The sequence below is a fragment of the Lampetra planeri genome, chromosome 1, assembly GCF_965212315.1.
Source record: "Lampetra planeri chromosome 1, kcLamPlan1.2.h2, whole genome shotgun sequence".
Classification (NCBI taxonomy): Eukaryota; Metazoa; Chordata; class Hyperoartia; order Petromyzontiformes; family Petromyzontidae; genus Lampetra; species Lampetra planeri.
This window is the reverse complement of record NC_136107.1, coordinates 19,713,948-19,735,673: the sequence shown is the minus strand read 5'-3', so window position 1 is coordinate 19,735,673 and position 21,726 is coordinate 19,713,948. Positions and strand designations below refer to the sequence as shown.

At 42.8% G+C, this 21,726-nt stretch overlaps 1 protein-coding gene across 3 annotated transcripts in view; it reads right to left on the bottom strand.

Annotated features, from left to right (window-relative positions):
- The window catches only part of LOC144719844 (uncharacterized), an 89,181-nt gene that overhangs the window by 25,092 nt on the left and 42,363 nt on the right, over positions 1 to 21,726 (bottom strand). The window contains exons 5-9 of one of the 3 annotated variants that reach the window (XM_078596101.1): positions 18,920 to 19,015; positions 9,649 to 12,903; positions 7,237 to 7,788; positions 3,178 to 3,260; positions 2,666 to 2,848 (exon numbers count right to left, since the gene is read on the bottom strand). In XM_078596101.1, coding sequence (XP_078452227.1) covers positions 2,666 to 2,848; positions 3,178 to 3,260; positions 7,237 to 7,788; positions 9,649 to 12,903; positions 18,920 to 19,015 — 4,169 coding nt within the window. The other 2 variants (XM_078596110.1, XM_078596118.1) reach the window with 2 other exon arrangements.

The following is a 21,726-nucleotide window of genomic DNA, read 5'->3' as shown; positions in this document are numbered from 1 at the left end:
TTCCAGTGACCGTGGCGGTAAGTTTATGCGGCTGATGAGAACTGCTGGCTGAGTGTGTGTGTGTGCTGATTCTGCATTCTGTCATTTTTAACAAGCAACATTATCGGAATATTTGCCTTCCATTAACACCAATGGCCCAGGTGGCGCAGCAGTATCTGTGTTGTACGTATGTTGAACTTCTTTGCACCGTACGTAGCCAATCGTTCTGAGGTTGCGGGGGAAGGACAACAAACTTAGCACAAAAAGCAGTTCTAAATAAATGAGTTTTAAATTTAGATGTAAAAGTGCATAGCTCCAGTGGCTTCCTAATATCAGAAGCACATCTGAAAGTGCGCACTGCAGTGAATGCAATGCTTACAGTCGTAAGGCTGCACGTTCATATCTCGGCGGCTGGCAACTCGTTTCATTCCTCTGGGGTTGCTATCGTGAGTACCACTTTGTGGAGGAGTCAGCAAGTGGTTGTTCAATAGAAAGCCTCGCCTCAACCATAGGAAGGAGGAATTTCCACCACGTCTGGCTCAGCACTGCACACTGGAGATTAGAGCTGCCCCACACGAGATGTCGTGTAAATTCACCTGGATTTTTTTTTCTTATTTAATAGCAGACATGTTCAGTCAAACACAGACGAGCTTGTGAAAATGACTGCTACATAATTATTCAGAATCCTTAAAGGAAATTTGTGTTTGACATACTGTAGTAAAACAATATACTCCATATAAAAATACAACTTGATATGCTCATTTAAAGTACATTTCAGAACCTTCATATTTTAGGATCCATACTTACGTCCTTTAGGTTTCCCCATCTCTGGCTCTGTGCCAGTTATCAGCTGAAGGGCAAAACATCATTTCTTTGTCGCAACTCACCCTCCGTGCCCGAAAGGAAGGTCCTTTATGGCTCCACTAAAACAATAAGCCACAGCACAACCAGTGCCCATGGCTCTCACCCACCATCAACCTGTCAGCTGACTGCATTTGCCTTAATCAGGACATCATTCTCTGCCGTTCTCCTTCCGATTTTTTGCTGATATAACTTAACTTGATTCATACGACATTGGCCTGTTTGCCGCTCTCAAAGTCAAAGCTGACTACACAGCGATGTACAATAGTGCACTTATATTTTTTAGTCGTCATTCGAATGAAACAGTGAAATAGAATTAGAGTAATCATACGGTAATGCCGATTTTTACCCGGGAGAGCTATGAGTCTCAAGACTTTTTTGCAATGGGTCCAACAGTGAGATGTTTGTGGCAGTTTAACGAATGCAAATGAGTCTCTTCCTGATCTGAGCAGTAACCTGGCTCAGCTCTGGGCTTGGCACAGTATATCATGGGTCCTGGACATGCAGCTGGACATCTGTGAAAAAGAGCTTCATAGCTCATCAGATTTCTCCAGTCTAAATAAAGATTCTGATTCTTACATGAGCACGGACATCGACCCGATTAGCCTTCTACCCACACAGCCACATGATGCTTAATGTTAATGAAACATTGTCAGTTTGTTAGCAGTAGGCTGAAGTCTCACCAGCCTACAATTTTGTTAATAAAAAAAAACCACTTAGTCGCTGTTAATGAATGTTGCATGCGGAGAGCATCTCCATGACGTTCATGTTTTTACCACACATTCTCTCAGAGGGCTCCATTTGCTCTAACGATCTGCACTCCTCACTCATCTCCCACGCGTTCCACAGAAAAGACCACCAGGTTTTAGGTGCATTACCTATTCTAGATACATTACCTATTATATTAAATGTTATACACAATACAAAAAAACGACAGGAGCGCAACATATAGGAAAAGTAAGGAAATCACTATAAATAAATATACTCAAACTAAACTATTTTTGTATTTTAAAGTAAAACTCACCGAGCTACTATCTCGATATTTTTTAGAAGCGACCTGGCCGCAAACGATAGCTCAACGAAGTGGCTTATCACGTGGAAAATTTATAGCTGTAAATACTCTAAACGCATGTTTATAAATGTGGAGGGAAAAACACAGAGGACCCGGAGAAAAATCCACACGACCACGGGGAGAACATGCAAACTCCAAATATACAGGCGTCAGGCTATGGGATCGATCTCACGACCTCCTGTATACCAGGCGAGGTTGTTAACATCTCGCTACACCGTGGCACCCATCCCTGCCCATGGCTTAAGGCCATGTTGTCACGGGGATCAAAATTACATTTAGAAACATAGTCTTGGGACTTAAGAGGTGAGCTTAATACCTAAAGGTCACTCAGCTTGCCGACCCTAACACCAAGTGCCAATGGCCCCTGCCGTTTGTCAGGCAGGGGTCCTCATCGCGTACTAATCACGTGCCTTTTCAGTGCGCATCTCTCTCACAAATTATTGTAAGTGAAAAATAAATCCTGGACTCATAAAAATTAACCTGACATTTTATTTTCTTGGATTAAAATACGAAAAAAATCCAACAAGCAGTGTTGTCAGAATGCCACTTGATACGTTGAATTGCATCGAAATTATATATTTTTTAAGCTAAGTTTTTTTGTTATCGTCGAGTTCAGAGGATGATAAATTGTGCTACAACCTGCTTAAAGAGTGCAACCTAAAATTATTGAGAAATGGAGCCCTAGAAAATGTAGGTAGAAACCTCTTCAGAGGCAGAGCCCTGGGCAAAACCACACGCCTGGCTCTGTCTCACCTGCTCCTTCCGTACTGCAGGCCGCACTTGGGCAGAGCCGGTGCTGATAGGGGCTGAGATGTGCGAAGTCTGCATGGCTATTTTAGCCGATCTGTCAGGACGTGATGAGACTTGTTTCGACGGGGCCGGAGGTGTTTTGCATTTGACCGCCATGGGGAGAGCCTGACTTTTTGGGACTGGAAGCTACATGCGACAACAATGGAAAATACAGGTTTGAATGAAAGTGCAGTCGGGGGCAAGCTAGCCTGCAGAAATTGCATGGCTGCCAGACTGAACTGATTTGTGGACACAAAGGAAAGTGAATAAGAGTTGTGCAAAACAAGGCATAATCAGGAAAACAAATTAAACGCGCACAATTGAATGCAGATGCGAAACAAAAGAAGGCCTTGTTTTACTGGCCATGGTTTATAGTGAAGGCAGTACGAGATAAAGCTAGATCATAATGATAAACCAAGATTGGCATGCAAACAGTGATAAGATGTGACGAGTGTTTCCATGCATGCAGCGCTCACCTTGGGCTTCTTAATCGGGCTGGAAGAAGCCTCTTTCCGAGGACTGACCTCCACAGATTTACCGTCACCGGCCTTGGATTGAACTGAATGGGAACAAACACAGGGTCGTAAGAAATCGTTGCCAAGTTTTTTTTCTTTTTTTTGGAAACTCTACGTGGAACTGCGCACAAATGCGGCACAGTTGTACAAGGTCATTAGCAGTCGACTAAGGTAGTCGTAAACTTTTTTGAAACTGCTCAACGTGTACAAAAAAAAAGACAATTGCTTTGTGTGTCCAGAATGAATGACAAAACAATTGCATCGTGGAAGCCTTTACAAAACACAAGTGGAAATCAGTTTGAAAATAAAATGTATTTTTTCTTAAAAAGTATTTCAACTGTACACAGATATTGACAATTTTTGCTTAAAGAAAATAGACAGGACTTTTTTATCGTTTGGGAATTAATGAATGCTTTTTAGTGGCGTTAACAGATAGTCCACAAATTTGTATTTAAAGCTTTCGTGACTGCAGGGATTCATATTCTTGGTTCTTTCGGTAAAGTCACGTAGAAGGGAAATAATAAAATAATATAAATATAACACGATAAAAAATTTTCACGACGTTTCGATTGCAACACAAGCAATCATCATCAGGTGTGAAATCCACAGCAAGAAAATTTGAAAAAAGTGTTATATTTTTATTATTTTATTATTTCCCTTCTACGTAACTTTACCGAAAGAACCAAGAATATAGATAGTCCACAGTTAAAATATTCAACTCTCTTGACTGAATTGCTCCAGTTTAAATATCAATTCAGATTGTAAAATCTAGTGTTTGGAATTTTTAAGTGATCGAATTTACTATTCTAAAGATCTACAAACGTGAATCATTGTTAGGGTATTGTCTTCTTGCATTTATAGAGAGAAAAACAGGCTAACAGCTGCATAAATCAAAACGTGTTGCTGTGTAAACAAATTTAATTTACCGCAAAAGTGACCTTTTTTTGTTACTAAACGGTCACTGTGCCCTATTAAAATTTATGGACACTGCATCTTTCATTTCCTTAGCCAGCAATAAACTCCCACAAAATTAGGCATTGAGGTCGCCGCTCAATCCAAGGCGCTTGGGACAAAGTGCCGTACTCCAGTGCTATGTGGCGTTAACCATGCGCGTTGTTGCCGAACGACGCACGGTGTAAGTAAAGTGCGCACAGAAACCGCAATGAACCAATCAGCGTGCACCATTGGAACCTCATTTGCCAGCAAAAATATCATATTTTCACTGGCAAATGAGGTTCCAATGGTGTAAATGCTTACCCCGAGCTCTCATACTCTGATGGTGCATTGTCTTTGAGTTGTGCGCCTTTTGGCGTCATCTGGTCCAACCCATGTGAGACTAGGCTCTAAGGAAAGCTGTCTCGGGTGTGGACCAATCAACTTCAAGGACAGTGCACATTATCAGAGTTATGTTTTTTTTGCATTATGACTGCAGGTATTGTGGTCTATGTAAACATGACTCCTTGTAAAAAAAGGTGTCAGTTTTGTTGCCAGATAGAAGGGTAAATTTTTTTTTATCAATCTGCGTGCAGTTTACTAAACCCTATCAGCACAGCAGATGTGGAGAAATGAGCCCCTCACATGCAAAGGACAACATTACAAGCATAGGGGGGGATAAGTCACGTTGTGGTATTGGCCAGAAATGCTTCCTTGGACATTAAACGTGAGCGGAATGATAATCAGCAAATTTCAGACGTCGATTGTGTCGTGTGGTCAGACACGTCACACGTAGACCAGAGTCAACCAGGCAAACAACACTGCTGATGCTATATACATTAACATTAAACAGGAATTCCATTATTACAGCCGTTCTGCTTGATTACGCAAACATTTGAGTAACTTTCTAAATTGTTTAGTTTGATGTTTGCAAAACTCCAGTTTAATATAACTTATGGGGCAGCTTATGAATGTACGTTTACAGCAGCTGTTGCATGATTTCACGTGGCCATGGCACTTGCCCGTCAAACACGAGACATTTAGACAGGGTCACAGCGAAAACCCCTATCTCACTTACACACTTTAAGCGTTGCACCTTCACCTGTCAGCTTTTTTTTCTATCCAGAGCCAACACAAGCGCATTATTACATTGATCTTAGACACAGGTCCGAATAACCTTGTATATTTAAAACAACGTAATAAGTTACGCTCTGCAAGGCAACAACTTTTCTCGCAAAAAAAATGTGACTTGTTATTATTCATGTGGCCCAGAATAAGCGGTGCTCGCACCGTGAATGAAGTCACGAAGAGGAATGAGGTGTTTTATGCTTCACCAATGCTGCACACTTCGTGCAGGACAACATTGAACACGACCGCGTATTTCAGCAAATGAAATTAAAACAAATCGAAGCACTGCGGTAAACAACAACGCGTGGCCGTGAGTAACGCTGGCAGGAGCGAGCGGCAATTCGGCAATGACACGGCAGTAACCTGCTTGCTTGGTGAAGATGGCAGGGTAGGCTCCCTGTAGGCCCAGGAGTATGTGGGACGTATCATAAAGTAAGCAGTCTTCATCAGTGGGGCACAAAGCACACTGTCCCACTGGAGTCCAGATAGTCTGAGAATTGTATGGCCAGGGGTATTACCAATTGTCCTTTACCTGCCAGACGTCATATGTCTCTACCTATACAACATTCTGAGCATGAGTGGCAGCAATTAATACAAAAATTATTCTCAAACGGCATTGAATTGACGAGTTATTTAAAGAGATGTGTCCCACACCTTTGTCATTTTTACAAAGAAAATTAAAATGGACAGAAATAAGGACGTAACAAAGATGGAGCAGCGATAACGTATGCCCATCGGTAGTAAGGTCAAGAAGTGTACGTGGTGCTGAGGAAAGACCGAGAAAAACAGAAATATTTTACAAAAAGGTATTCTGCACAAGTGGAGTGTCATGCTTCAAATAAACAAAAAAAATAGAGCATATAAACCACGGACATTTACACAATGTGAAAAATCAGAGGACAGACTGCGTGTGTATGTTCACAGGCTTGACATGCAAGGGTACATATGGCTAGGCACATGCGCCAGGCACGTCACCTTTCTGCCGTCTTTTGGCTGAACCCTGCAGCATTGCCCGCTGGCTCCTGTTAGCAGGCCTGCCGGGGGACCTACACCGCATCTCGGTTCTCTTAGCCACATCCCCCTTCTTACTCACTGCCGAGCCAGGCAGGCGGTTAAGGGGTCAGTGCACAGAGGGCAAAATAAATCAAAGGACAAACACATTTTGCAAGCGTCCGTGTTAGTTGGGGGAAATAAGGGTTGCCACATTTTCTACCGTAGACCAAATACGAACTTATTTATCAGTCAGTCTAGGTCAGGGGATCGGCGACCTTTCAAAGAAGAAGCAGAGCCCATTTTTTTCGTTTTTGTCTTTGACCAAAATATTTCGAGAGCCGCATCGAACACGCAGAAGCGAATTGTACCCATCCACACATACATAACAGGCACACAGCAGCCAAAGAGCCGCTAGGGGGCAGCCAAAGAGCCATCATATGGCTCCAGAGGCGCAGGTAGCCGACCCCTGGTCTCGGTCGATCAGAACTGTGCAGTCGACTGTGATGAAGTTCAAAGTGATTACCACCAGATCTCGGTACAATACAATTCGTGGCACCCGAACACAGATGCCAAATTCTTGGAATGTCCGGGTCAAACACAGGCAGGTGGCAACCCTGGGGGGGGTGGGGGCAGCGATGGTAAGCGCAGAGCATTTAGAGCGTGTGTCACTCTCTGCGTTGAAAACACAGCTACGTAATTAATGTTTCAGCAGCAGCTGTAATGTAAGCACAATCACGCAAGCAGTCGTTAAGTGTGGTGAATGTGTAAGCGGTAAATAGGGTAAACTTAAATTAAATGCACTTGGGATACCTCTAAATGGTTTCATTACGACGAAGCAAAATGCACAAAAAAGGCTGGCAAGTCTCAAGTTTCACAACTCGTGGTTCTGACTATGCTGCACAACAAACACCGATTTCTTTCACGGGTAGTAACATGACTGCGATTACTCTTTGTGTGATTGGAAACCTTTTCTCCGTTTTTTCTCCTGCTTGTCTTTCTCCGGCGTGCTCGTATACGACCTCTTCTCCAGTGGCTTGCTGTTCCTCCTCTCCCGATCCGGGACCATTTCCATCCCCCCCTCCTGCACGCCCCCTCTGCTTGCCTTCTGATCCACCTCAGACTTCTGTTGACTCTCATTTAGAGCGTTTTTTCCAATGACTGGGAGCTGCTCCTTTTTGGTCGAAACTTTTTCCCCACGTCCATCGGTATCGGCTTTGACGAGGTGTTTGCCCTCCTCGGGAATGCGTTCGTGCAGGGCATCTGCCTGGACTTTCCCACTATCGCTGCACGTTGCCTTGTTTGCCCCTGCTTTTGGACTCTTCAGGGATTCCTCTTCATGCACAACGCAAGAAGCCTTGTCATCTGCCTCCTTCCTTTCCTCGCCTCCTAATGGCTCCTCTGCCATTTTCCCTCCTGCATCGCGTGCACCTGTTGCCGGAGCAGTCCCAGAAGTGTCCACGTGGCTGTCTGGCTCCCCTGTGCTTTGCAGAGGGATTGTCTCATCTGCTGTGCTTTTGTCTAGCAATGTCGGACAACAACAGGCAAGGGAAGAATATAATTTTCAGCTCCACTTTCACACACGGTAACGCAAACAGCTTGATATATCAGGAACGAAACGAAACAGGTGGGCTTCTCCACAAATCTGGCAGTCGCCTGATGAAGCTAGTTGTAATTACTGGCGAAACGTTGTACTCAGATTATAAATGTTATGGCTTGGCTCTCCTACACACCGGTGTGTTGTACGAGTGACAAATTGGCCACCTTCTGTTTACGTGACAACCCTTACTAGTTGGCACATTTATATACTTCCACGATCTAACCCAAAATGCCTCTATTATGGATCATATTGCTCGCGAAAGCCTGCTACGTGTTAAAGCAAACAGCTTGGTAACTCGAAGGAGACCCCCTCAGCGACGTAAAACATACACGAAATTAACTCTTCAGGCAACAATTAGTATAATTGTGATGTCTCACGATTAATGTTAGTTATGACATTTTTTTACGTACAGTATTCATGTCATAATAGCTTTTTCCCCTTTTTTCTGGCAATAAAACAGGTGTTTAGATGTTAAAACACCAAACTGAAAACTTTTACAAGGAATCATGTCTGCATTAACCACAATGCTTGTGGTCAGAATGCCAACAAAAAACATACTCTGATAATATATGCATTGTCCTTGAAACTGATTGGTCCACACCATGCCATTTTCACATATTGCTGTTGATTTTAAATATACCGCCATGAGCGCTACATGCTATGTATTGGCTCGTGAAAACGCTGGTTTAAATCTCCTATTGCCACATAACCATTGTAATTTTTTTATGAAAAATGTATTGTGTGCAATATTATCTATCGTTGGAGTAGGAAATGCATCTACTGTTTTCAAGGATAAGAATTAATTTAACACGTAGGCTTTCGCGACCAATTTTATTCATAAGAATTAGTCCGCATTAATGTTGCTTAACAATTAATGTTCCGCCGTCGATAAGCCTCTGCCCGTCAAGAAAGCAGGGTTAAACAACAGATTAAATGCAATAATTTCACTGGAAAGGTGTCAATATTACAAGAAAATAGAAAAGTTACATTAGAAAATTATAAACTAAACGATGAAACTATTTTTATTTGACCAGGTAAGCCCCACTGAACTATATCATTCTTTTTCAGAAGCGACCTGGCCACAAATGATAGCTCAATGAAGTGGCTTATGATGTGGAAATATATAGCAGCCAAATACTCCAAACGCATGTGTCTAAATGTGGAAGGAAAACCGGAATAAAAAATCCACGTGACCATGGGGAGAACATGCAAACTCCAAATATACAGCAGGCGTCAGGGTCGGCATAGAATCCACGGCAATCCTGTATACCAGGCGAGGTAGTTAACATCTCACACAGCAGTCTTAAGCGTTGCCCAAGATAATCTGTCACGCTTTAAATTGTCTTCACTATTTATGAGCACAATGCCATGATTCTATAGCATTTACATTTCACAGGTCACACTATCTTCAAAATAAAACATGTTTTTTTTTATTTGTGCACCATTTCCAATGCAGTATCACCAAATTTTTGTTTTATATTGAAAGATAAATTGCATTGTACTTAAATATTGCATTGCAAATGTACGTGCTCAAAAACTTTCTGAAAATGGGACACTGAGAATACATCCACACTGGCTGGTTGTAAATTTCCAACACGGTAACCTCCATAATTGTTGTCCCTGTTAATTAACGGTGTCCTATTTCGTATCATTTGCGAGCGTTATCTATACAGCCAACATAGAATGTAGAGAATACATTTTAGAAAACAAATTAATGTAGATATTAAAACCAATACCTTTACATTTTAGAAACATCTTAACGTAGACGTTAAAACCAGTACCTTGCACGATTTCCAGGCTCATCTTTTCCACTTGATCTCCGTCAAATTCCCCGTGCACGCGTTGGCTGTCTCCAGCTTTCTCGTGTTCTGCGGTATTTTTACCCACGACACTTTCCTGCGAGGATCGGCATGCCTCCTTGTTTTCCCTCTCTTGGTGCTGCTCTTTGCTTTCAAAAGGATGAATGTTATCAGCATGTGACGTACGTGACGTGGTTTCTACCCGTGCATGTTTAGGACTTTTGTCTGCGTTGACTTGCCCTGATATTTTGTTGGGCACGTTCACTCCGCTGCCAAACTTCGTGATTCCAAGCGCAGATGAAATATTGGTTGCGTCTGTCGAACTATCAGCAAGTACATCTTTAGAGTCTGTGACTTGGTCTGTAGATGAAGGGGATGTGCGTGCCACATGAGAGGTTTTGTCTAATTCACCCACCACCGACAAATGAGTCTTGCTGGGACCACAGGGGAAAAGGTAAGATTCCTCACCCCCTTCAAATGAGCGGTCATTTCGGCACAATGCAGTGTTAACATCCACACTTTGTGAGTATTTTATCTTCCCAGGTTTATCTGCAGCTCGAGGTTTCCCAGACGTAACATTTTCGAATAAAACACCGGCGGGGTGATAATCATCATCTCGATAATTTAGCACAGGAAGGTCCGACTTCATTAAAGGAGAACTGAAAATGTTATTAGGTCCTCCACGGTCAGCAAAGTCTCCTGCTCCCTCTTTATTCTCATCAGCTGAAATAGTGTCCTTTCCAGGCATCTGTTTTTTGGAAAATGAGACGCTCTCACCCGTTGGATGAGAGTCCTTCAGGTTTTTGCTTAACGGAACGCTTTTTTCTGGCATGCGCGAGTCATCTTCCTTTAAATACGCGGAGCCAGCAATGGGCTTCAAAGCAGCCGAATTCAATTCCAAGTATTCCACGTTGTGCATTTGCCCCTTTGCTGGAAAAACGAAGGGAAGCGATGAACCCTCGTCTTGCGCGATGTGCTGGAACTCAAATTCGCTCGAGCCATCATTTTTCCGTTGTGATTTCTTCTCCGTGTTAAAGGCCACCTTCCCTTGTGCCCCCTCTGACGTCACCTTATTTCTAGCGCCGGAAAATTGGTCGTTGCTGCCTTCGTCGTCCTGCATTTCAGACAAAATTTCCGTCTCCAGCGGAGACAGTCTCGAAAGGCTGTGGTAAGCAGGTGACTTTTTTGCGTTGGCCTTGACCTCAGTGCTTAGGAAGCCTTCAGATAGCACAGCTCCTGGCTGCTTTCCTACATTGCATTGTAGCTCATCCTCTGAGCTAACGTCAGACTCCGAATCCACTGCTTTTGGTGCGTACTCATCCGATTTAAGCTGCGAAATTGATGACTTGGATGCCACAGCATATTCCGAAACGATCGGTATTATCGGTTGGGATTTATCCTCAAGTAAATATGAATGCATTGACCTTACCGCACCATCAGCGGGTGCGTCATCTTTCTTGGTGTGTAAACTCGTTTCTGAATCGCCTCTCAATGTTTGTTCATTTCCAGCTTTTCCCACCTTCATTTCAGATTTATCTTGCTTTTTTTCACTTTCCACAGATGTTTCTTCAGCACTGCCACGACAGACCGAAGACTCAACTGATTTTCTTGAATCCTTTTCGTGGATGTTAGCCTTTCCTGGACTATGCAATGCATTCTTCCCAATGCATTGTTGCAGCGCTGCCATCTGCGCGATATTCTCTTCGCTGTCCAGGATACTGGGGCTTTTTTTCTGCTCAGCACATACAAAGCCAGTGGGCATATATGTGGTTTCAAGGTGCTTTGGAGAACGTGTATTAACAGTTGTTTCCTGCACAAAGCTTATGCTCTCACCTGACCTAGCTTCCTTATTCCCTTCTTGTGGAGCACTGCTAGAATTGTCAGTGCCCGGCTCACTTGAAATGCCCAAACCGCCTGTCAGCAATTCATGTAACGGGTCAGTATTCATCCGCGAGCCCTCTCCGGCATCCATCTTTCTTTTATAATCAGCCAAAACAAATGGTTTAGAATCAAAGTCAGGGGGCTTAGCGCAGTCTTTGTAATAGCTGTCTAACTTCTGCCCAAAGCACTGTTCTGACATCTGCCTCCCTAATTTTTGACCATCACCCATTTGGGGCTTTCCCAACGAAGATGTTAGTGATTGATTTTCACTGCGAGCAACAGAGCCCCCCGTTCCAGCTTTTTCTGCACTAGGTTCAGACCCGTAAAAGTGCGGCATGGTGTTTGCCCTCGTAAAGGCACTTTTTTTCGCCGATGTTTCATTCATTGAAACATTCCCAAAGCCTGTGTCGGTGCAGCCTGCAGTCAGGTTTTGTGCATCCGCGGAATATTTACCGACGTCGGTTTTATCGCTCTTCCCTCCTGAAAAATCATCCTCGCTAATTGTTTCCATCTTCAATTGTGCCGTCATGTTGCAAAAATGGTCATGATGTCCTTGTTCGTGCCTCTTTTCCTCCCAAGGCTCTGCTATATCGTTCGGCCAAAAAGACGAAGCGTCAAAGGAATGGTGAGCTTCCTTCATCAGCGCTGCTTGCTGCCCTTTGTGGATGACATCATCTGCAATGGAGTGTGTGCAACTGTTGTCGTCAGTATGCCCATCAGGTATAACGTCTGGCATTTTTGCAACGTCACCAGGTGCTGTCGTCTTGCAACCCGTTCTGCCTTCCGTGTGCGGCGAGGGTTTTGCTTTCCCACCCATGAGCATGCGAGGACTTGCAGAGCTCTTAGATGCCTCATCGGCGCCCTGAAAACACTCCCTGCGCAGCTGCAAAGCGTGGACGTCCCTTGTCGCCGGGATTGGAGGGATTTCGGACGTGCTCGTGCTGGTCAATTGCTGGGGAGTACTACTCCGCTCGGGAGCGAACTGTTTAGATTCGTCAGGCCGAGCGTTGGACAGCGAACTGTCGATTTCTGAAAATTGTGCATCGCGGCTTTTGTCCTTGCCACTGACCGATGGTGAAGTGTGGCCTTTGGTGAAATCTACCGGTTCGATGAGCCTGGAGGGCGCGTCCGCTTGCTCACTGCAACGCTTGGCATCGGTACTCATTTTCTGCCCTGATGCAACGCCGTACGGACCATCAAACCTTGTGTCCTCTTGGCCGTCCATGGCGGACGAAGGAGCCTCTATGCTTTGTTTGCCATTGAGACTCATGTTAGCCGTCACTGAGGCGTCTTCTCTCCCCTCCGTGCTACAGGTCACCACCTTAAAAGTGTTGTTTGCTGAGTGACTGTTTTTATCTACAAGTAGTACAAAGTAAATAAAAGTCAAAAGCAACAAAACGTAAAGGGGAAATTATATGAGAGAGAGAGAAGGAAAACATTTCACAGGAGTTAGTTGAAGTTTGATTAGAAAAGTTAAAAAGTAGAAGCGGCATCACACAATAGAACTTTGTTCTCAATGCATACAACCTAAATGTAATACATGTTAGCGAATGGTGTTCACTAGAATTAAAGGTACATGCAGTACTACCTGCACATTAAGATGACGTCCTTTGTCACACAGACATGTCACTGAATATAATGACGTTTCTGACAAGATCAACCCAAAGAAAGATTCAAGTATGTGCTATATAATCGTCAAGCACCTCCGATTAGCACGGTTGGCTATGTACAGTATGGCGCGAAAGAAGTTCAACATACATACAAGTATAGCAGTGTTCATTTTATGTTTATATACTAATTAAAACTTTTAGTTTTAAGGACTGTAATCTTCATCAGAAAAATTAACGTTGCCTCCTTTGGCTGCCACTCTACCATGAGCCTCAAACACCGACTATCTTCCCTTTGTTTGCAATTGTTCCCTAACCCATGAGTTCCTCTTCCTGTCTCTAATGGCAACAGTTCTAGACTTCGACATCTCCAAACTTAATGCACTCTTCGGCTTGTATCTTATATTCTTCGACAATGCCCAAGTTTTTGATCCATAACGTAGCAGGGTATATACACAAATTAAAAAAAAACCTTATCCATCGGCTCCCTGGTAAGGTGCAATTCATTATTGAGTTAAGTTCTCCAAAAATACTCCAACCTGCTCTCTTCTGACAATTTATTCAACTAGTATAGAGTCAGTAGTTACGACTATAGAGTCGGTAGATACTACTGTAGAGTCAGTAGATACCAGAGGTGTGGACTCGAGTCATGTGACTTGGACTCGAGTCAGACTCGAGTCATGAATTTGATGACTTGCGACTCGACTTGGACTTGCATAACAATGACTTTGTCCCACCTATGAGATGTGGACTCGAGTCATGTGACTTGGACTCGAGTCAGACTCGAGTCATGAATTTGATGACTTGCGACTCGACTTGGACTTGCATAACAATGACTTTGTCCCACCTCTGGTAGATACTACTGTAGAGTCGGTAGATACGACTGTAGAGTCAGTAGATACTACTGTAGAGTCAGTAAATACTACTGTAAAGTCGGTAGATACTACTGTAGAGTCAGTAGATAATACTGTAGAGTCGGTAGATACTACTGTAGAGTCCGTAGATACTACTGTAAAGTCGGGAGATGCTACTGCGGAGTCAATAGAGGCTACTATAGAGTAAGTAGATACTGATATAGAGTAAGCAGATACTACTATAGAGTTAGTAGTTATTAGTATAGTCAGTGGATACTACTACAGAGTCAATAGATATAACTATAGAGTTTGTAGATAGTGCCGTAGAGTCCGTAGATATCACTATAGAGTCAATAGATAATAGTACAGTAATAGTACAATAGTACAGTCAGTAGATACCACTATAGTCAGTATATACTGCTGTCAGTAGATACTGCTATTGCGTCAGCAGATACTACTATTGTGAACGGATACTAGTATAGAGTCAATAGACACTACTATAGATTCAGTAGATACTACTGTCGAGTCAGATACTACTGTAGAGCCATATATTACTATAGAGTCACTAGATACTACTCACTCTATTGTATGTAGGGGTGTGTAGGTATATATGCCCACAGGGGGGTAAAAATATAATTTGAGGGGGGGAAGGTGAACAATTTTCGGAAACCTTCTAGATCAACTATTTACCCACCACTTTCTATTACTTTTGGATTCAAGACTTCTTCAAACCTCTTATAAATTTGTTGATGGACAAATGGACAGACAAATGGAACGCCGGGCTTTCACAATAGCTTAGTACTTGTGTATGTATATGTAAAATTTTGATTTAAAGCTTTCGTGACTGCAGGGATTCATATTTTTGGTTCTTTCGGTAAAGTTACGTAAAAGGGAAATCATAAAATAATATAAATATAAAACAATAAAAATTATCACGACGTTTCGACTGCAACACAAGCAATCATCATCAGGTGTGAAATCCACAGCAAGAAAATTTTGTTTTATATTAATATTATTTTATTATTTCCCTTCTACGTGACTTTACCGAAAGAACCAAGAATATGTATATGTTGTTTTTAAGAGAAGTTTTGAAATATATTTTTTCCCCCGGACAATGCCGGGTACTAGTTTTATATATATATATAAATCAGGAACACAGGTCTATCTATGACACTTTAAATGTATGAAACTTTAAATGTAAACAATATGTAATCGCTTATCATGTTGGGATCTTCCAGCTATGGATGTAATAAATACAAATTCAACTTTTAATTACTAAGAGTTTAGCGAGTTATAAGACGATTTTCAGAGTGCTACATAATGCTCTGGGATGTTAATGTGGCGATGTGAACACCACACCGACAATGCAAAAGTCACTGATTTGATCTCCCAGCACGGCAGTTGTAAACGTTGGTGCAAGTTTCTTAAATCCTCCCGTGCCTCTGTGCGCGCCCAGTAGTATTGGACGGGCTCACCACAGTTAATCGATCGGCAGATTGCATGTGGTTGGGTAACGTGTGGGTTCTCCAACTTCTTCCAAGACGAGTCAGGCCAGCATGAAAGAGTAGGCCAAATATCTTCCATAAGGGCTCTAGAGCTCCATCTAGCAGACTGCCAGTACGCTCACTCCGATTAAGAACCAGGTTACAGTCTACATTAATGGTTTAAATTTTTTATTATCCATACACCCAGCCATCAGATTCACCATGGAAGTCGAAAATGATGGCAAGCTACCCTTTTTGGATGTCCTAATCAAAAGGAGACCTGATGGTTCAATGAGCCACTCTGTCTACAGGAAAGCCACCCACACGGATGCTTATCTAAAACCGGATTCCCACCACCATCCATCCCAGAAGAATTCCCTCATCAAGACTCTATATCATAGAGCCCAATGCATCTCCGACCATGAACACATTTCCAGTGAACTCAAACACGTACGCCAAGCTCTTAAGGCTAATGGTTACTCCGACTACACAATCCGCAAAGCCATCACTCCAACCACCAAGAAGGATCCTGTTGAGGAGCCTTTCAAGACCATCACCTTACCCTACATTGCTGGGGTCACAAAAAAGATCTCCAAAATCCTGATTAAACACAAGATCCAGGTCCGATTCAACACAGTACATAAAATCCGTGATCTGGTACCGTCTGTAAAAGATGTGGTTCCAGACATACAGTACCCTGGTGTCTACAAACTAAGTTGCCTCTGTGGTAGCAGTTACATTGGGGAAACCAAACGACATGTCTCGGACCGCATCCGTGAACATAAAGCTGACCTGAAACACTGTAGGACAAACACCTCAGCCGTGGCAGATCACTGTTACAACTCAGTGGGCTCACATGACATTGACTTCTCCAAGACAGAGGTTCTCTGCAAGCCATCTGGCTATCATGAGAGATTCGTACATGAGGCGATCCACATTTACAAACACAGAGACAATTTTAACCGAGAAGATGGATTCTGGCTTAGCAATCACTGGAAGGACGTAATAAACCATTTTGATACACATTAGGGTGGGTAGAATAATACATAGTGTTATATTAAAAATGTATAAGGTATAGGGTGGTTTATAGCAATACAGTATGTAATTTAATGTTGGTTTTGCCTATGGAAGTATATAGTACGGTATAGACGCGTGTGATGTAAGAGAATAAAGTTTAGATGGAAGCATATTATATAATTTTTTACAACGTAGAATTTTTCATGTATTACTTACTGTTAGTAACTCAGCTTATTGTAGAGTATAGTAAGTTTACTGATGATGCTATGTAGTTTATACTTTAGTTTGTCATGCAGTTTATACTGTAGTTTTTTTACGTGGTTGTTTAGTAACTACAGCTACATACTATTAACATTCCTTTCCTTTGTTAATGCTCCCCCCCTTCCCCCCCCCCTTTGATGCTGCTAATCCTGCATAATGCACGGGCATAGTATTGATTTGGAACCGCCCCCGCCCACCTCCTACGCATTTTCCATATGCTGAATTCCTCTTGATATGCAAATTATTTTGTTTAGGCGCTCTTCTTCCCACCTCCCCCCCCTCTAACCCAGCTTAAATATACGCTCCAAGCTTGGGGTGTTTCATTCTTCGCCTGAGGATGGCTGCTTGCGTTGTGGCCGAAACGTCGTGAGAATTGTTTTATTATGTTTTATTTTTATTATTTTATTACTTCCCTTCTACGTGACTTTACCGAAAGAACCAAGAAGATGAATCCCTGCAGTCACGAAAGCTTTAAATCGAAATTTTTATTATTGTTTTTAAGATAATTTTTATTTTTATTCACTCTTATTTTTATTTTTCTATCTATGTGACTTTACCGAAAGAACCAAATAATATTAATTCCTGCAGCCACGAAAGTTTTAAGTAAAAAATTAATGCAATGCTCGTTTATACACAGAACAGAGAGCAGACGACGGAGTTCAATGATCTGACACGCGTTGTCTATATCTACACATTGGCTTTTGCCAGATGTAACCGTTAACTAACAGGTATTAAAAAAAAATACATCAATTGGCCTTACGGAGGCTATATGTTAAACTAGACTTAGAGCACCTTGACCCTGCCAAATATTTGTAACAAAGTGTATCTATTCACACTCGTAACGACCATAATTGCAAGAATGGTGGGGGGGGGGAAACCTGGTAATTTTCTCTGACCGAATTTCCCAACCAAAAATGTATTTAAAGTCACCATTAGGTGACATTTCACTGACACTATTTAACCTGCAACCACCTGAGTTTAGTCATCTGAAAACATTGGTTGACCTACTCACCCTATAAAGAAGACCACAGTTTGAAGTCTTCTGTGACATGGGCTGCACCCCGAGAAAAGTGCGTCTGAGCAGGAGAATGCTCGGGCAGAGGACATGCTCCTTACATCCAACACGGCGCATACTAATTGGACGGTTATTTCGAATGGTACCACTGTGAAGTAGCATGCATTATGCATCAGCATCGCGTTCGTGTAAATGTAGCCACCTGCAGCCGTTGTGGTTCACTACTGAAAAAGCCCGAGGCATAGTTCGGGCCCCCAATGACTGTACAATCGCATGGTGCCACTGTACGAGAAACATCAACGATCTGCAAAGCGTCAGCAACGGGGCTGCTGCTTCGCATGCAGGCGTAAGTGGTGGCCACGGAGAAATCAATTCTGTTGCGGGGTAATTTACCATTCTCCTCTACCCTGCAAAGACATATATCTGAATCTTACCAACGCACAGAAATGAAGTCACGGTCATTAGAAATTGTATTATATTATTATTACCACTACTCTATGTAGCATACTTAACGGGAAAATAATCCAGGATGCAAGGGGTTTTGCAATCCTTGAAAAACCCACGTAACCTTGGCTTGTAATTTGGACTCATGTAGATCAACATCAAAGGTAACATGTTTTCATTCAGACCACATGACACTACCATTATGCACAGTTCTTTTTTTCCCTGCACAAACAGCTGTGGGTTTTTTCCCTTCCCTACTGTATATTCCATTATCATTGTACTGCACAAAACCGGCACATTTTTAATACGCAAAGCAATAAGCCTTGCTGGTGTGTACGCCTCTTTCCCGAATGAAATGCCTATCTTCTCAGCTCTTATCCAACGTAATGGCACAGAAGATTGACGAATTGATTGAATTAACCCAATCTACACACGAAAGTTCATCCAGTGGTCATCAGCACACGGCTTTCCAGTTGCTACTTATTCCCATTCACCGTGACTGCAATTCGATGTAATCCCCATTGTGTCTGGGATTTAACCCGAATCACCGTGTGTGAGCTGGTGTCACCGCATAGAAGACGTTTATTCGCGAGGCACTCTCCCCCACGTCAACTGCCCTCGGCCGCAAGCGGCCACACACAGCCACTGGCTTTTGAAAGGACGTGTGATTTTCTCCGAGCAAATTTCTACCTTTCGGCGTTTGCTTCTTTGACTTGTCCCGCGATGCTGCTGATGATGCTTTTGCTGCTGGTGGACTGACACTGCCAGCAGATGGGGGTTGGTGATCTGCACACAAAGAGCCAATTAGATGCCAACGTGGACACAGTTTCTGACAGCAAGCACAGCGATGTTTCATTGTCAATGTGAGCGTTTCGCCAGCACAATTTAGCTCCTGGAGTTCGCAAAGCTGGGCGTTTGCTTTTTTGTATTGTTTGTTTTGTTGCAGTACCAGCAGTCCTAACGAAATTCTGCCATCAGATGCCTCTATGGTGGCTGTTATCTGCACTTTCTAAATACAGCACCACGACTGTCTAAAGCATGCTGTACTGCAAAAGTGTTCTGGCTATTTTCATATTAAGTACTCGAATCAACACGTTAGTTACGCGTTTAACGCAGACCTAACGGTATTGAATGCAACGCACAGAACAGTGCAAAATATGAAATCACAAAACCGCCAACAGCATATCCAGTTGTAAGATTAATCTTATATATCGCTGAAGTTTCCAGTGACTTTAGCATTGCCATCACAAGTTTAACTGTACATGAATGATAGATTTCAGTGAGAAATTGTTTGTAGTAATATTTATCATCATCTATTCTCAAATGACCGATAGAAGAGAGAGCCCTGACTGTTGATCCTCGTGACCCCTGTCAAGTGTAGATACAATCTAAAATTTACAACTACCCAAATCATTTGTTCAATCTCCAACTCTCGGTGTGTTGATAATTCCGTCACTAGATTTGTTCATCGCTTGTTTATTTGTTTTATTTTACCAGGTACGTCCCACAGAGCTATATAGCTCTTGTTGAAAAGCGACCGGGCCACAAATGATAGCTCAATGAAGTGGCATATTAACGTGGAATTTTGTAACAGCAGCCAAATATTCTAAACGCGTGTTTCTATATGGAGGGAAAAAACCAGAGGACCCAAAGGAAAATCCACGCGACCACGGGGAGAGAGACATGCAACCTCCAAATATACAGGTTGCCAGGGTCGGGATTGAACCCACGACCTCTTATATACTAGGCGAGGTAGTTAACGTCTCGCCACCGCGGCAGAATCGGGGTAACGGTTTTTTAAACCGCCATTCCCCACGAATGCCCATTTGCTTCACTTGACAATGAGTGTGATATACAGTGAGGGAAAAAAGTATTTGATCCCCTGCTGATTTTGTACGTTTGCCCACTGACAAAGAAATGATCAGTCTATAATTTTAATGGTAGGTTTATTTGAACAGTGAGAGACAGAATAACAACAACAAAATCCAGAAAAACGCATGTCAAAAATATTATAAATTGATTTGCATTTTAATGAGGGAAATAAGTATTTGACCCCCTCTCGATCAGAAAGATTTATGGCTCCCAGGTGTCTTTCATACAGGTAACGAGCTGAGATTAGGAGCACACTCTTAAAGGGAGTGCTCCTAATCTCAGCTTGTTACCTGTATAAAAGACACCTGTTCACAGAAGCAATCAATCAGATTCCAAACTCTCCAACATGGCCAAGACCAAAGAGCTCTACAAGGATGTCAGGGACAAGATTGTAGACCTACACAAGGCTGGAATGGGCTACAAGACCATCGCCAAGCAGCTTGGTGAGAAAGTGACAACAGTTGGTGCGATTATTCGCAAATGGAAGAAACACAAAAGAACTGTCCATCTCCCTCGGCCTTGGGCTCCATGCAAGATCTCACCTCGTGGAGTTGCAATGATCATGAGAACGGTGAGGAATCAGCCCAGAACTACACGGGAGGATCTTGTCAATGATCTCAAGGCAGCTGGTACCAGTCACCAAGAAAACAGTTGGTAACACACTACGCCGTGAAGGACTGAAATCCTGCAGCGCCCGCAAGGTCCCCCTGCTCAAGAAAGCACATATACATGCCTGTTTGAAGTTTGCAAATGAACATCTGAATGATTCAGAGGACAACTGGGTGAAAGTGTTGTGGTCAGATGAGACCAAAATGGAGCTCTTTGGCATCAACTCAACTCGCCGTGTTTGGAGGAGGAGGAATGCTGCCTATGACCCCAAGAACACCATCCCCACCGTCAAACATGGAGGTGGAAACATGCTTTGGGGGTGTTTTTCTGCTAAGGGGACAGGACAACTTCACCGCATTAAAGGGACGATGGACGGGGTCATGTACCGTCAAATCTTGAGTGAGAACCTCCTTCCCTCAGCCAGGGCATTGAAAATGGGTCGTGGATGGGTATTCCAGCATGACAATGACCCAAAACACACGGCCAAGGCAACAAAGGAGTGGCTCAAGAAGAAGCACATTAAGGTCCTGGAGTGGCCTAGCCAATCTCCAGACCTTAATCCCATAGAAAATCTGTGGAGGGAGCTGAAGGTTCGAGTTGAAAAATGTCAGCCTCGAAACCTTAATGACTTGGAGAAAATCTGCAAAGAGGAGTGGGACAAAATCCCTCCTGAGATGTGTGCAAACCTGGTGGCCGATTACAAGAAACGTCTGACCTCTGTAATTGCCAACAAGGGTTTTTCCACCAGGTGCTAAGTCATGTTTGCAGAGGGGTCAAATACTTTTTTTCCCTCATTAAAATGCAAATCAATTTAAAACATTTTTGACATGCGTTTTTCTGGATTTTGTTGTTGTTATTCTGTCTCTCACTGTTCAAAGTAACCTACCATTAAAATTATAGACTGATCATTTCTTTGTCAGTGGGAAAACGTACAAAATCAGCAGGGGATCAAATACTTTTTTCCCTCACCGTATACAAGATATGTGGTTTGTGCATGAAATAAACTGTATCTTGTC